This window comes from Arachis ipaensis, chromosome B1 (genome assembly GCF_059453495.1).
Source record: "Arachis ipaensis isolate K30076 ecotype BB chromosome B1, ASM5945349v1, whole genome shotgun sequence".
Taxonomy (NCBI): Eukaryota; Viridiplantae; Streptophyta; class Magnoliopsida; order Fabales; family Fabaceae; genus Arachis; species Arachis ipaensis.
The window spans coordinates 5,702,022-5,717,621 of record NC_142436.1 but is presented as its reverse complement, the minus strand read 5'-3'; the positions used below and the strand labels follow the sequence as shown (position 1 = coordinate 5,717,621).

Sequence of the window (15,600 nt, the reverse complement as noted above, 5' to 3'; positions counted from 1 at the left end):
TTTGGTGGCTACTCTCTTTCTCTCAAATTGACCCCAAAATCTGATTAGGGTTGTGGCACAATGAGTGCAAAGAGACACCCTCAAAATTTTGGGCTTGGGCCTCACAAAGGAGAGAAAAAACCCAACAAATCTCCCCCTTCTCGACTAGGTGGAGGCTCTCGCCATTCCGGCGATCAAACAACATGTTTCAAACTTTTCTCTTGACAATGGTTTTGTCATCATATCAGCACCATTGTCATCAGTGTGAACTTTCTCAAGTTCCAACAACTTAGAATCTAACATATCCCGTATCTAGTGATACCTAACATCAATATGTTTAGATCTTGCATGAAAAGTAGAATTCTTGGCAAGATGAATAGTACTTTGGCTATCACACAACAACACATAACGATCTTGCTGAAAACCAAGTCCTGCAAGAAACTTCTTCATCCACAACAACTCTTTACATGCTTCAGTTACTGCAATAAACTCTGCCTCTGTGGTAGAAAGTGCAACACACTTTTATAGCCTTGACTGCCATGAAGTAGCTCCCCCTGCAAACTTGACCAAATAACCTGAAGTAGACTTTCGAGAGTCAATATCTCCTGCCATGTCTGCATCAGTAAATCCAACTAGCAAAGGTTTCTCACCACCAAAACTCAAACTCAAGTTAGTTGTACCTTTGAGATATCTCATAATCCATTTAACAGCATTTCAATGTTCTTTACCTGGATTAGAGAGAAAACAACTCACAGTACCAACCGCATGAGCAATGTCTGGTCTAGTACATATCATAGCATACATCAAGCTTCCAACAGCTGAGGCATAAGGAATTTCATCTATTGCTTGTTTCTCCTCATCAGTGGTTGGACACTGCTTGGTGCTCAACTTAAAATGAGGAGCAAAAGAACTAGTAACATATTTGGCATCATTCATACCAAACCTTTGAAGCACCTTTTTTATGTACTTCTCTTGTGACAAATAAAGCTTCTTGGAATCTCTATAACGAGTAATAGTCATGCCCAAAATCTGTTTGGCAGGACCCAAGTCCTTCATAGCAAAGAACTTGCTCAACTGTTTCTTCAACTCATTAATCCTCAAAGCATTCTTGCCCATAATCAAAATATCATCCATATAAAGCAAAAGAATGATAAAATCATCATCAGAAAATTTTTGCACAAATACACAATGATCTGAAGTTGTCTTACGGTAACCATGCTCCCCCATAACAGATTCAAACTTCTTGTACCACTATCTTGGAGCTTGCTTCAACCCATAAAGACTCTTCTTAAGCTTGCACACAAAATCTTCCTTTCCTTTAATAACAAAGCCCTCTGGTTGCTCCATGTAGATCTCCTTGTCTAAATCACCATGAAAAAAAAGCTGTCTTCACATCCATTTGCTTAATCTCTAAATCAAGAGACGCTGTTAATCCAAGCACAGCACGAATGGATGACATCCTCACAACAGGAGAAAAGATCTCCTCATAATCAACACATTTTCTCTGGCTAAAACCTCTAACAACCAATCTAGCCTTATACCGAGGCTTAGAATTGTGTTCTTCATTCTTGATTCTGAATACCCATTTGTTCTTCAAAACTCACATACCCTTCGATAGCTTCACCAACTCATAGGTATCATTCTCAAGCAAGGACTTCATTTCTTCTTGTATAGCTTCAAGCTATTGAGCTTTGCTTTCATCTTCAACAACCTCTCCAAAGCATTCAGGTTCTCCCTCATCAGTCAACAAAACAAACTCATGTGGAGAATACCTTGACGAAGGCTTCCTCTCTCTTGTAGACCTTATGAGTGCATTTGCAGGAATTTCCAAAGTTGGTTGTTCATCTTGATCATCATCACCAACTTCATCAAGCATTGGATCAATTGTTCCATCTTCACCTGCACTTGTATCATGCTCATTATTTTGAGTTTCAACTCTACCATCCTTTACCACAGGCGTAGAAGGAGTAATATCCAAGTCAAAAAAATTATCACTAGGCTGAACCATTGGCTTCTCCGCATTATCAACATCCTTCAGTGTTTGGTCTTCAACAAAGACAACATCTCTACTCCGAATCAACTTCTTGCTAACAGGATCATAAAACCTGTAACCAAACTCATCCATGCCGTAGCCAATAAAAATACACTGCCTAGTCTTTATATCAAGCTTAGATCTCTCATATTTAGGAATATGAACAAAAGTTTTACATCCAAAGACTCTTAAATGATCATAAGAAACATCTTTACCTGACTATACCTTCTCTGGCACTTCAAATTGCAAGGGAACACATGGTGTCCGGTTCAAGACATGAACAACAATGCTCAAAGCTTCACCCCAAAAGGATTTTGCTAATGCAGATTGTGACAATAAGCACCTTACTCTTTCAACCAATGTTTTGTTCATCCTTTCAGCCAAGCCATTCAACTGAAGAGTCTTCGGAGGAGTCTTTTGATGTCTTATACCATGCTCTTTACAATAAGCATCAAATGGACCTGAGTTCTCACCACCACTGTCAGTACGAATGCATTTCAACTTCTTCCCAGTTTCTCTTTCAACAGAAGCTTGAAATTGCTTGAACACATTCAAAACTTGATCTTTGGTCTTCAAAGTGTAAACCCATAATTTCCTAGAATGATCATCAATAAAGGTTACAAAATAAATAGACCCTCCAAGTGTTCTTGTCTTCATCGGCCCACACACATCAGAATGCACCAAGTCAAGTATCTCCGGCTTTCTTGAAGATGGATGGCTCTTGAAAGAAACCCTGTTTTGTTTTCCAGCAAAGAAATGGTTGCACTTTTGCAAAGCAACCTTGCAACCAGATAAAAGATTCCTCTTGGATAACATATTCATGCCTTTCTCACTCATATGACATAATCTCTTATGTCATAAATCAGTTTCATCAACAAACTCAGTAGCATTAACGACATCTTTCACAATCTTTACTTGAGTTAAATAAAGAGTAGAGTGTCAAGTACCTCTAGCAACAACCATGGAACCCTTGGTGAACTTCCAGCTATCACGAGAAAATGAGCTATACAAGTCTTCATCACACAACTTACCAACAGAAAGTAAGTTCAACCGAATATCTGGAACATGCTTCACACGCTTCAAAGTCAACTTAGTACCGTTGGAGGTTTCTAAGCAAACTTGTCCAACACCGGCACATTTTGCAATACCTTGATGAGCTATTTTCACATCACCAAAATCACCAAGAGTATAAGATGTAAACAAATCCCTCCTAGATGTAACATGAATAGAAGTACCACTATCAATCACCCAACTAGTGCTATTATCAACAAGGTTAACAGATTCAAACTCCTCAACAAGAAGAAAATCATCATGAGTTACATTAACCTTGTCTTCATTGCTACCATCATCTTTATTTGTGCTCTTGCCTTTACTTGCCTTGACTTTCTCCTTCTTTAGCTGCCAACAAAATTTCTTCACATGTCCCTTTTGACCACAATGATGAAACTTAATATTCTTATACTTTCCTCGAGACTTGCTTCTGCTTTGATCTCTACCTTTAGGACCTCGACTTTTGTTTCTCCCCCTAGACTCAGAAAAAAGAACATCTGAATGTGTAGTCGATGTACCTTGTGACTTTCTTCTCATTTCTTCATTCAAAATACTGCTCTTGGCAAGATCCATAGAGATTACACCATCAGGAGCAGAATTAGACAATGACATTTTGAGAATTTTCCACGAGTCTGGTAAGGAGCCAAGAAGTAACAATCCTTGAACCTCTTCATCAAACTTGATACCCATGGAAGATAACTGATTCATAATTCCTTGTTGGGATTTTCAGTGGCCAAAGTAATTGAATGCCCCACTTGAGGTTGTTGATCCTTAGATTGCTGATATAATTGAGCTCGAAAAAGCTAGGCAATGGAAGGTAATTTATTTACATACATGTTATTGGTCATGAGACTCTTCATTTATGCAGCTACAATTGTTGCGTGCAATGTGATTGCAGAGATCATGGAACAACAAAATTATTTCTGTTTTAATCGTGGTTCTGTTCAAAATTACCGCACCTAGGGAGAACATTACATAAGGATTGGAACTCACTTTTCTTCTTTGTGTTCGTTCACCTCTCGATAATTCAACAAACACAATAATATATAGTGGCTAGCATTTTGGATTTTATTATTGGACTCCTGCTTCTAGTCCAATTAAAAAATTGTTGCCTTTCTTCCTCAAGGTACATTGATATGGCAGAAAGACTATGTCAGAAGCGTGCCCTCGAGGCATTTAGGTTGGATCCAGCTAAATGGGGAGGTAACTGCACAATAACTATATTGGTATACCCTTTTATTTGGCTTTGTTGATTGCACATTATTTCATCTTGTTGGTCATTGTCCTGTTGTTCTAATTGTTCTAAGCTTTCAGGTGGACATGATCTATTCTTTGTAATTACCTTTTTTTTTTCCTTTCTTCTTCTACCACTTGAGGCACACGAGTTTTTGTTCAGAATTCAGAAGTAGCATTTAGGTTGAATTCTCTTGTAGACTTTTTGCTGGTTAAATTTCAAAATGAATGCTCATGAGCTTTCTTGATATTCAGTAGATTCTTTTAAATTATTTAGGTGTCAATTTTTCTCATATGTTATTACTCATAAACTGCAGTGAACGTTCAGCCTCTATCTGGGTCTCCTTCAAATTTTCAAGTTTATACTGCATTGCTAAAACCTCATGACAGAATCATGGCACTTGATCTTCCTCATGGTGGACATCTTTCTCATGGATACCAGGTATTTTCAATTTCCATCATCCACCATTTCCTGTGATAATGAAATCTATCAAGTTCATGGGTTATTGGTAATTTCTTTTGGCAATTTCTTCAAGGATTAGATAGAAATCACTTTGTAGTTATTCATAAAAATTTAATGCTTTTATTACATATCTATTTATGTATAATTCTTATTAGTTGAGACTTTGTTAGGGTTAGCCTCTGTTGTGGACCACCAGAGAACAGGGCGGCAGCCACACCCACACCACTCTGGAACACTCGATTCTCTACTGGTTCTTCTGGAGACCCTTCTGTTTGACCGCAGGGAACTCTGGCTCCCACTTGCACTCATGATCCTAAACCCAAAAAGCTGCACAGTGAGGAAGAAGACGAAGAACCAGGAAAAGTGGGTAGAAGAAGAAGAGGAAGAAGTTAGGGCAGAAATCTTGGTTATAAAAGGGGACAATAAGCACCTAACTCTTTCAACCAATGTTCTGTTCATTCTTTCAGCCAAGCCATTCAACTGAGGAGTTTTCGGAGGAGTCTTTTGATGTCTTATACCATGCTCTTTACAATAAGCATCAAATGGACCTGAGTTCTCACCACCACTGTCAGTACGAATGCATTTCAACTTCTTCCCAGTTTCTCTTTCAACATAAGCTTGAAATTGCTTGAACACATTCAAAACTTGATCTTTGGTCTTCAAAGTGTAAACCCATAATTTCCTAGAATGATCATCAATAAAGGTTACAAAATAAATAGACCCTCCAAGTGTTCTTGTCTTCATCGGCTCACACACATCAGAATGCACCAAGTCAAGTATCTCCGGCTTCCTTGAAGATGGATGGCTCTTGAAAGAAACCCTGTTTTGTTTTCCAGCAAAGAAATGGTTGCACTTTTGCAAAGCAACCTTGCAACCAGATAAAAGATTCCTCTTGGATAACATATTCATGCCTTTCTCACTCATATGACATAATCTCTTATGCCATAAATCAGTTTCATCAACAAACTCAGCAGCATTAACGACATCTTTCACAATCTTTGCTTGAGTTAAATAAAGAGTAGAGTGTCGAGTACCTCTAGCAACAATCATGGAACCCTTGGTGAACTTCCAGCTATCACGAGAAAATGAGCTATCCAAGTCTTCATCACACAACTTACCAATAGAAAGTAAGTTCAACCGAATATCTGGAACATGCTTCACACGCTTCAAAGTCAACTTAGTACCGTTGGAGGTTTCTAAGCAAACTTGTCCAACACCGGCACATTTTGCAACACCTTGATGAGCCATTTTCACATCACCAAAATCACCAAGAGTATAAGATGTAAACAAATCCCTCCTAGATGTAACATGAATAGAAGTACCACTATCAATCACCCAACTAGTGCTATTATCAACAAGAAGAAAATCATCATGAGTTACATTAACCTTGTCTTCATTGCTACCATCATCTTTATTTGTGCTCTTGCCTTTACTTGCCTTGACTTTCTCTTTCTTTAGCTGCCAACAAAATTTCTTCACATGTCCCTTTTGACCACAATGATGAAACTCAATATTCTTATACTTTCCTCGAGACTTGCTTCTGCTTTGATCTCTACCTTTAGGACCTCAACTTTTGTTTCTCCCCCTAGACTCAGAAAAAAGAACATCTGAATGTGTAGTCGATGTACCTTGTGACTTTCTTCTCATTTCTTCATTCAAAACACTGCTCTTGGCAAGATTCATAGAGATTACACCATCAGGAGCAGAATTAGACAATGACATTTTGAGAATTTTCCACGAGTCAGGTAAGGAGCCAAGAAGTAACAATCCTTGAACCTCTTCATCAAACTTGATACCCATGGAAGATAACTGATTCATAATTCCTTGGAAATTATTCAAGTGATCTGTCATTGATGTCCCATCTGTATACTTCAAAGCCAACAACTGCTTGATCAAAAACATCTTGTTTTTCCCAATTTTTCGAGCATACAACTGTTCAAGCTTAATCCAAAGGGTTCGAGCATATGTCTCTCCAATAATATGGTTCAACACATTATTGTCAACCCACTGCCTAATATATCCACAGACTTGTCTATGCAACAAAGTCCAATCATCATCAGATTTATCATTAGGCTTCTCTGTACCAAAAACTGGTTGATGAAATTCTTGACATAAAGCAAATCTTCCATTTTTGACTTCTACAAATCATAATTAGGACCATTAAGAGTGATCATCCTACTAGTATTAGTATTAGCTTCCATTGTTCATAGAATCACAAGCCCAGAAAAATACCAACAAGCTCTGATGCCAGTATGAAAGAGCCTAACAGCGGAAACGACACAAATATCCAACACAAGAATAATATGAAAGCACTCACAATACAATATAGCAGCAACTATAACAAGCAAATATAGCAAGTAAAGCAATAACAAGAACACACTGATATTTTAACGTGGAAAACCCCCTCAATGTGAGAGGTAAAAATCACGGGTCGTATAGACCAATGAAATAGCTCCACTATAATCAAATGAGGTACAAGAGAGTCTCAAACAAAGCACAAAAACGTACATATAACCAGCCAAAATATCAAATCACCAAAACTTACAAATGAGAAGCAAGAAGATGAAATATACCAAAAAATAGAGCTGCTGTCGAAGCCAATTTCTCCCTCTGCAGACCTCCAATTAAAATCTCTACCGTCCAGAATGAAGAACAAGATGTGAAGAATCTAAAGTTCAAATTTCACGTCGATCCAACGATGAAAGAATGAGAAACTGTTATTCAAAGATTGCTGCTCTGTGTAAAAACGGAAAACCTAATTCCTCTCTTGTGAAGCCAATTTCTCCTACTGCAAACCTCCAATCAACATCTTCACCGACCAGAATAAAGAACAAGATGATAGAAACACGAAATTCAAATTTCAAGCCGATCCAACGGTGAACGAATGAGAAACTGTCATTTGAAATTTGCTGCTTTACAAAAAAATGGAAATTCTGTTTTTCCCTCTTCTCTCTCTTTTGGTGGCTACTCTCTTTCTCTCAAATTGAACCCAAAATCTGATTAGGATTGTGACACAATAGATACAAAGAGACACCCTCAAAATGTTGAGTTTGAACCTCACAAAGGAGAGAAAAAACCTAACAACACCGAATGAAATAATATTAGACCTAATAATTGTTGATGACATTGCCCGACATGATTATAGGTTGTGTTTTTTGTTTTTAATTGTAGGGCTTTTTCTATTCGTTAGTTTTTGTTGTGTTGAGCTCTTTTACTTAAAAAAAATTAATAAATACCAAAATATATCTTAAAAATTATTTTCAATAAATAAAGATGTCATACCATTTAAAAAGTTTAATGTTTACAAATTCATAAAAAATAATAACTAAATTATATTTTAATATGACACTTATTTAAATAAAGATGTTAAAAACATATTTTTATGAAGAGTCTTATATTAAAAGTGTATTTTATTTGTTTGGTCACATTTAAAAAAAAAATTTTTATAATATATCAAATTAAACTCTTCAATTTATCATCTAGTGATAAAAAAGATACATCTTTATAGGAAGACAATTATAAAATCTTAGTATCCACCTTTTAATATTTATGAATCTTAATATACATTTTTGTACACCTTAATTACTTAGTCCCCACATTTGGTAAGATGCAAATGTAAAGAGTAAAGACTAAAGAAGCGATTTTTTTCTCGAAATATCTATGCTACCATGAATGCGGAATTTTGTGGTGTGGTTTGTATCATCAGTATCTTACTATCTTATAAGTATCTATTAATTCACTCTCTATATAAACCCGCTATTCTTCATCACATTCACTCACTCACTCACTCTTCTCCATTCCGTTCCAGATAACACCCAACCCTACCTTTCCCAATCCACGCAGCTTTTCCTTCAAGGTTCTCTCTCTCTCTCTCTCTCTCCGCAATACATTTTTATTCTTTTTTGACATAGTTCGATTGTAAATAGATTGATTTTTGTAATTGATTGTTGTTAGGTTTTAAAAAAGGTGAATTAAAGACGAACTTTTTGTGCTTGAGGTTTGTGCATGATTGGATCGTGTAAAATTATCACCTGAGATGATATGGTGTGCTTTATGGGAATGGATTTTTCTCACTTAAAAAAAAAATCCATTTTTATCATTGTAGGACCCATTGTGGTCCAAATTTAAATATGAATCGTAAAAATCTAAGCTTGTCATGTTCGAAGAGGATTTTTTAATTGAGAGAATATACTTTGTGTCCTTTATTATTTACTGAACCCTTAATAATTTCTTTTATTTTTTTTAAATGATTCTTTCTGGTTATGAGATTTTTTGATATCTCTCATGATGGCTTCTGTGGTTGTCATAAATATCTTTGCATGTACAAAAGAATGTCTCCATTGAGCATGATGTGCTTGAAATTGTTCCGGAATGGAACTTTTGTTATTGTTTATTTATTTTTATGTAAACCTCTTTGGAAAACATGAGATTTTGGTATTTGGTTAACTAATAAACTTCTGTGCTTGACTCATATCTGTTTGTTTAAGTTTTTATTTTAAGGAAAAATAATTTTAATTAAAAACAGAATAACAGATGGATAAAAATTTTGAATAGTTGGATAAGTTTTAACTTTTGTGACATTTGATATTAAATTTTTTGGGCTCAGATTCATTTTTCACATAGCTAACTTGGAGATTCTGAAGTTCATGAATATGTAGTTAATTAGATAAGCAATTTGTGAATGTCAAAATTTTACATAATTTGATTCTTTTAACAGGGAATCTCTCCATATATGAGTATACAGATATATTCTGTCATTATACATGCCTGCTTGCTGTTTAACTGAAAATTAACCTTTCAAACATTGAAATTTTATATTTCTGCAGTGAGATGGCATCCTTGCATGCCAATGTGACATCAGTTGTTTGCAAAAGTGGCAACAATGCTTCTCAACCGAAGTTCCCAAGTACTACATTTTTGCCTGGGTTTGATGTCGCTGGATGCATTTCAAGTGCTTGGAAGAAGGAAGTTGTCCCTTCCTACGTGGCTTCGATACCTAGAGCAACATTAACATTTGATCCTCAAACAACCAATTCGGACAAAACCAAACAAAAGAAGCACACCGTTGACCCTGCTTCCCCCGATTTTCAGCCTCTTCCTTCCTTCGAACAGTGCTTTCCTAAGAGCACGAAAGAATACAGGTCTGACTTGTTTTCTCCTTTAGAAAGTTATGCAACCAATGTGATTTGCTTTCAGATAATATATGGCTTTCCAACCCATTGTTGGTAATCTGAATAAGCACACAGCATATTCTTGGATAGCTCATTCTATTACCAATGTTTACAGGGAAGTCATTCATGAAGGTACTAGTCATGTTCTCAGAGTTCCATTTCGACGAGTTCACCTCTCTGGGGATGAAGAACACTTTGATAACTATGATACAAGTGGTCCCCAAAATATAAGCCCAAGTATTGGTATGGCAATCAAGCATGTTGTCATTTTTCTTTGCCAATGGAAACCAGTACATTTTTCTTATGCATAATGTTGGGATAACAAGGACTATAATTCCTTTCATGCATATGTTCTATGATATAATCATTGATGTCATCACCAGCTTTGAGGAAAATCATAAGTACATTTAGTCCTGTCTTTTCTTCGTTCACTTCTTTTCTGCTAGCTTTGCTAGGTGCTTCAAACTGAGATTACTTGAACTACATCTTCCTCTTTGAAACTTATTTTGATTGAATTTCATTAACAGGTCATATATATGATATATAATCTCGTTCCAAGATGTTTTTACTTGTCCTTTTGTAAATTGTTGTTTTAGCATCAGTTTATGCTTAGCTTCACTTTCTCCAATTTGTTACTATTATTGATATGTGATCAACTAATTAAGGCTAAATTTCACAGAATTGCAAATTTCTACACTAATATGTATCTTGGTTATGCTGTGTTTTTTAAATCCAAGGTTATACATTACACCTAGCCAGATTAACAATTTTTTGTATATATTTATTTAACTTATTATTGTCATTGAAGAATCTAATTTTTGATTGTCTATACGCTTACACTAAGCCATTAGAAAATACATTCATTTACTTCATTTCTTTTCATGGATAAATTAGGACTCCCCAAGTTGCGCGCAGAGTGGGTTGATAGGAGAGAGAAACTTGGTACACCAAGATTCACTCAAATGTACTATGCTAAGCAAGGGATCATTACTGAGGAGATGCTTTATTGTGCCACTCGTGAGAAGCTTGACCCGGAGTTTGTGAGGTCAGAAGTTGCTCGTGGACGAGCTATCATCCCATCCAACAAGAAGCACTTGGAGTTGGAGCCTATGATAGTTGGAAGAAATTTCTTGGTGAAGGTAAATGCAAACATTGGAAATTCTGCAGTTGCTAGCTCTATCGAAGAGGAAGTTTACAAGGTTCAGTGGGCAACTATGTGGGGAGCTGACACAGTCATGGACCTCTCAACAGGTCGCCATATCCATGAAACTCGTGAGTGGATCTTGCGCAACTCCCCCGTGCCAGTTGGGACCGTTCCTATTTATCAAGCACTTGAAAAAGTTAACGGCATTGCTGAAAACCTTAGCTGGGAGGTTTTCAGGGATACACTGATTGAACAAGCCGAGCAGGGTGTTGATTACTTCACTATCCATGCTGGTGTTCTTCTTAGGTACATTCCCTTAACAGCGAAGCGCATGACAGGAATAGTTTCCAGAGGAGGATCCATTCATGCAAAGTGGTGCCTTGCTTATCACAAAGAGAATTTTGCTTATGAGCACTGGGACGAAATACTTGACATCTGCAATCAGTATGATATAGCACTATCCATTGGTGATGGGCTAAGACCTGGATCCATATATGATGCGAATGACACGGCTCAATTTGCTGAGCTCTTGACGCAAGGAGAACTGACACGTAAAGCATGGGAAAAGGATGTTCAGGTGATAAAATCATCATACTTTCTTGATATGCACATACTAATGTTCTGATAAATTAATAGCCTGGTGAAGTAACTTACTCCTTAGCTTCAATTTTGTATCGACTCTAAATATTATTTGGGCTAGATGGCGACCTTATCTATTTCATATGATCTTAAGAAACCAGTGCATTTGTTTACTTTGAATTACTTTACAGGTGATGAATGAAGGACCTGGACATATTCCAATGCACAAGATTCCTGAAAACATGCAGAAGCAGCTAGAATGGTGTAACGAAGCACCCTTCTACACTCTTGGTCCACTAACAACTGATATTGCCCCTGGTTATGATCACATTACCTCTGCTATTGGTGCTGCCAATATCGGGGCACTTGGTACAGCTCTTCTCTGCTATGTAACTCCAAAAGAACATCTTGGTCTACCAAATCGTGATGATGTGAAAACCGGAGTTATATCTTACAAGATAGCTGCTCATGCTGCTGACTTAGCAAAGGGTCATCCACATGCTCAAGCCTGGGATGATGCACTGAGCAAGGCGAGATTTGAATTCCGATGGATGGATCAGTTTGCTTTGTCTTTGGATCCAATGACGGCCATGTCCTTCCATGATGAAACATTGCCATCTGAAGGCGCAAAGGTAGCCCATTTCTGCTCTATGTGTGGCCCCAAATTCTGCTCTATGAAGATAACTGAGGATGTCAGAAAGTATGCTGAGCAACATGGCTATGGCGACGCCGAGGAGGCTTTGAAGCGTGGAATGGATGCTATGAGTGCTGAATTTCTAGCTGCCAAGAAAACTATCAGTGGGGAGCAGCATGGTGAAGCTGGTGGAGAGATTTACTTGCCAGCAACATACTTAAGTTCCAAAGAGAGGTGAATTTATCCCCGTACATTTTTATCACTTAAGTTCCAATTAATGAGCTCATGTTTGAGCATTATGTGAAAAAGGCTTTCTGTGCAATACACACTATTTGAGTTTTTAACCAGATTGACCTAACTATAAAATATTTTATATTTATATTGATCATCTTATACCCTTTTTAGTAATGCTATCATATAAAAGCAGCTTTTTTTCATACATCCCAAATACAACAGATTATCTTAAAACAACTTATCAGCTGAAGTATCCAAACATAAATTCATTGTTACATGTAACTATTTTGAGGCCTCATCAAGTGGGAGCCTCATGCATCGATTTGCTTTGTGGCTTGTGCAGTGCTTCATTTTTCTCAAGAATATGTATTATCTAGTCTAATTTTATAGGTTTACGTGAAAATGTACTTATTTTACTTTTATCATATATTACAGGACTATATAAATGAAGCAAATCAACGGGAGAATTGGCTACACAACTGGCCTTATCTATAAGGATAGTGTGAAACATTTTCAAGCTGGCTGTAGGAGAACAATACAAAGTTCAGTTTGTTGATAATATCTTAGACTCCTATCTTCAACTTTACTTTTGTTGTGAATTATCCAATTGTCAGGAATAAATTGTGTAATAGTATTTTGTTTGGTATCATCTTTTATCTTTCTGGGAAACTTTATTAATACCCAAGATGCACCAGGGGTGCCTGAATCTGCATGAGCACTGGCTATTATTAAAGCTAGGATGCTAGCAGATCAGGCTGAGATAGTCCCTTTGAACCTGATCAGGGTGATGCCTGCGTAGGGAGCGTGCATTTTTCTCTTTCTTTTTTTTTTGTATGCTTCTGCAGGGAGTGTGCCTTATATACAATGGTTTGGACTTAAGCCAATCCTGGTAAGCAGATTCAGTTTGTTGGCCATGTTAATTTCTAAGGGTTTGAAAGTTTTTAAACTGGAAAATATAATACAAAGATCTGAAGTTATTAGTTTGTTAATATATAGCTAAGATAAGAAAATATAGCATATAACCTTTACTCTCCCTCCTAATCATGTATTTTAGAATAGAAGGAATTTTTTGGGCATCCAAAGTTGGTGTCCATTTGACATCATCAAGATTTAGAGGTGAAAAATAAAAGTGAGTATTGGAATGGAGGTCATATTGATATCTAAGGGTATTGGAGTGTGTTAATATAGACTGCAGGGTTACATCCATCTCATGATGGTACCATAAAGGTGGTAGGGTTAATTCCCTTGCTTGTCTTAGCTCTACCTGTTTATAGGATTCAAAGGCCTCCATCAAGGTGTTATTCTAGGGGTCTCCTGAAGATTTGGTATTGTATTAGGATTAAGGAATCGAAGGTGCAGTTTGAGGATGAGATTGCAATATTGGGCCAGGATCGGAGGTTGGATTCCCAAAGATTTGGGACTGTGCTAGGATTATGGGATCGCGGACGCGATTGGGTTGGGACTGGGATCTGTGTGCCAATTTACTTCTAAAGATTTTTACGTTGTATTTTATTCCTTGGAATTTGAAAATGTGCAAATCAGTCATTTAAACTTTTATAAACATGCGTTTTAACTAAAACAAATGTATTATGCCTTGTTGAACTTTGGTTTTTGTGTGAATTGCCTCTCTAAAATTTCCTAAATTGTACAACTTTGATACGCCATGTTTTGTTAAAAGTGTCTTTTTATTGTTAACAAAGAACGGAAAAGATTATCATATCAATATATTTGATTTGCAGATTTGGGAAAGTTTAGGTAGTTGATTTGCACAGTTTTCGAATTTTTCAGAAGTTAAAGTGCACATGGTGTAAAAATCGAAGTGGTGAATTGCAATTATCCATAAAACTAAAAACTATCTTACATTATACATTCAACTTCTCAAAAATGTGTTATTACCAATTATGGGACCCACATAGGTGTTTCTATGCCTGGATAGGGTTGTTGTTTTGAAAGGGTTGTCAACAATTACCAACATAGTCATTTAGTCAATGAGTGATAGTGCATCAGAAACAGGAAGCAAACCCAGCAAGAAAAGCAACAGTATCTACTCATATTAGCTTTTACTTTTCACACATTACTTAAAATGCCTTTTTCTAACCTCCTTAACCCACCCTTTTGGCACATGCCCTTGTATCCTTACAAACAAGCTCTATTGTAATCATAGATACATGATAAACACAAATGTATGAACTTGTTTCATTCCTCACTCAAGCACACTTCAAGACCTTCTCTCATTTTCACAGTTCAAACCTTTTTCAACAACTGTGCTTCTCTGGGTCTTACCTGTATTCCTTTCAAAATCACCTCACATATATAAAAATCTTGATGGTTAGTACCCAAAATTAAAGTTATATGAAACACAATGAATCACACAGGCTACTACTTTGAGAACAAAAGCTTGTCCTTGAGGAACAACTCTAGGAGGACTAAACCGGCTAGAATTCGGCGCGAGCCGAGATGCATCTTTGGGATTTGTTGGCATACGGAGTTCTCTCCCATTGAGTTTCTTAAGGGTGTTGCTGAAAGATTGACAAGGGCTATGTGCTGTGGTTCTGTCAGTAGAAGACGACCCCTGAACCAAGGGTTGTCGACGTCTGTAGGAAAATCGAAGCTGACGGCGGCATCATCTGTTGATTATTATAGGGCAGCTGCAGTTGAAGACTGCATTGAGTTCATCCACACTTCGTTCTCAAGATCAAATTCTTTAACCGCTGCACCAACTCCTTCCAGGGATGAATTTATGCATGCTTTCTTGAGAAACTTTGAATCACAGAATGTGTGAAGCTATTAACCTGTTCTTGCTGCTGTGTGTGTGTCTACCTTTTGAATGTGTTTAGTTTCACAAAAACGATGGTGCCATCTGATGATTACTATGTTGGATATGTATGGTTGTATTTTGTGTTTGTATCAGCAGAACTAGCTGTGTAGTATTTTGATGGGATTCGAAGCTCTAAACCTTTGACACTGCTTTTGTTTGTATATGTATGGTTGTATATGAATGCGTTTATTATTTTTTATTATTATTTTTTAAATATAGATAAACTTCTTATCAATTTGAAAGCCAACTTTTATATGCTTAAT

General features: G+C 36.8%; 1 protein-coding gene across 4 annotated transcripts; it reads left to right on the top strand.

Annotated features, from left to right (window-relative positions):
- The first annotated feature begins 8,345 nt into the window (after window positions 1–8,345).
- Window positions 8,346–15,536, top strand: THIC (thiaminC). Of its 4 annotated transcripts, XR_002358091.2 has the most exons (8): window positions 8,346–8,613; window positions 9,584–9,898; window positions 10,044–10,171; window positions 10,823–11,649; window positions 11,843–12,519; window positions 12,955–13,061; window positions 13,215–13,408; window positions 14,895–15,536. XR_002358091.2 is itself a non-coding variant. In XM_016310261.3 (6 exons), exons 2-6 carry the CDS (start codon window positions 9,588–9,590, stop codon window positions 12,962–12,964), a joined length of 1,953 nt encoding a protein of 650 aa, XP_016165747.1. In that variant the 5' UTR covers window positions 8,346–8,613; window positions 9,584–9,587; the 3' UTR covers window positions 12,965–13,168. The 4 variants fall into 4 exon arrangements, 2 of the variants coding, with proteins under 2 accessions (XP_016165747.1, XP_016165825.1); XR_015902194.1 differs by having other exon boundaries at window positions 13,215–15,536; XM_016310261.3 differs by lacking the exons at window positions 13,215–13,408; window positions 14,895–15,536 and having other exon boundaries at window positions 12,955–13,168.
- Window positions 15,537–15,600: the final 64 nt, after the last annotated feature.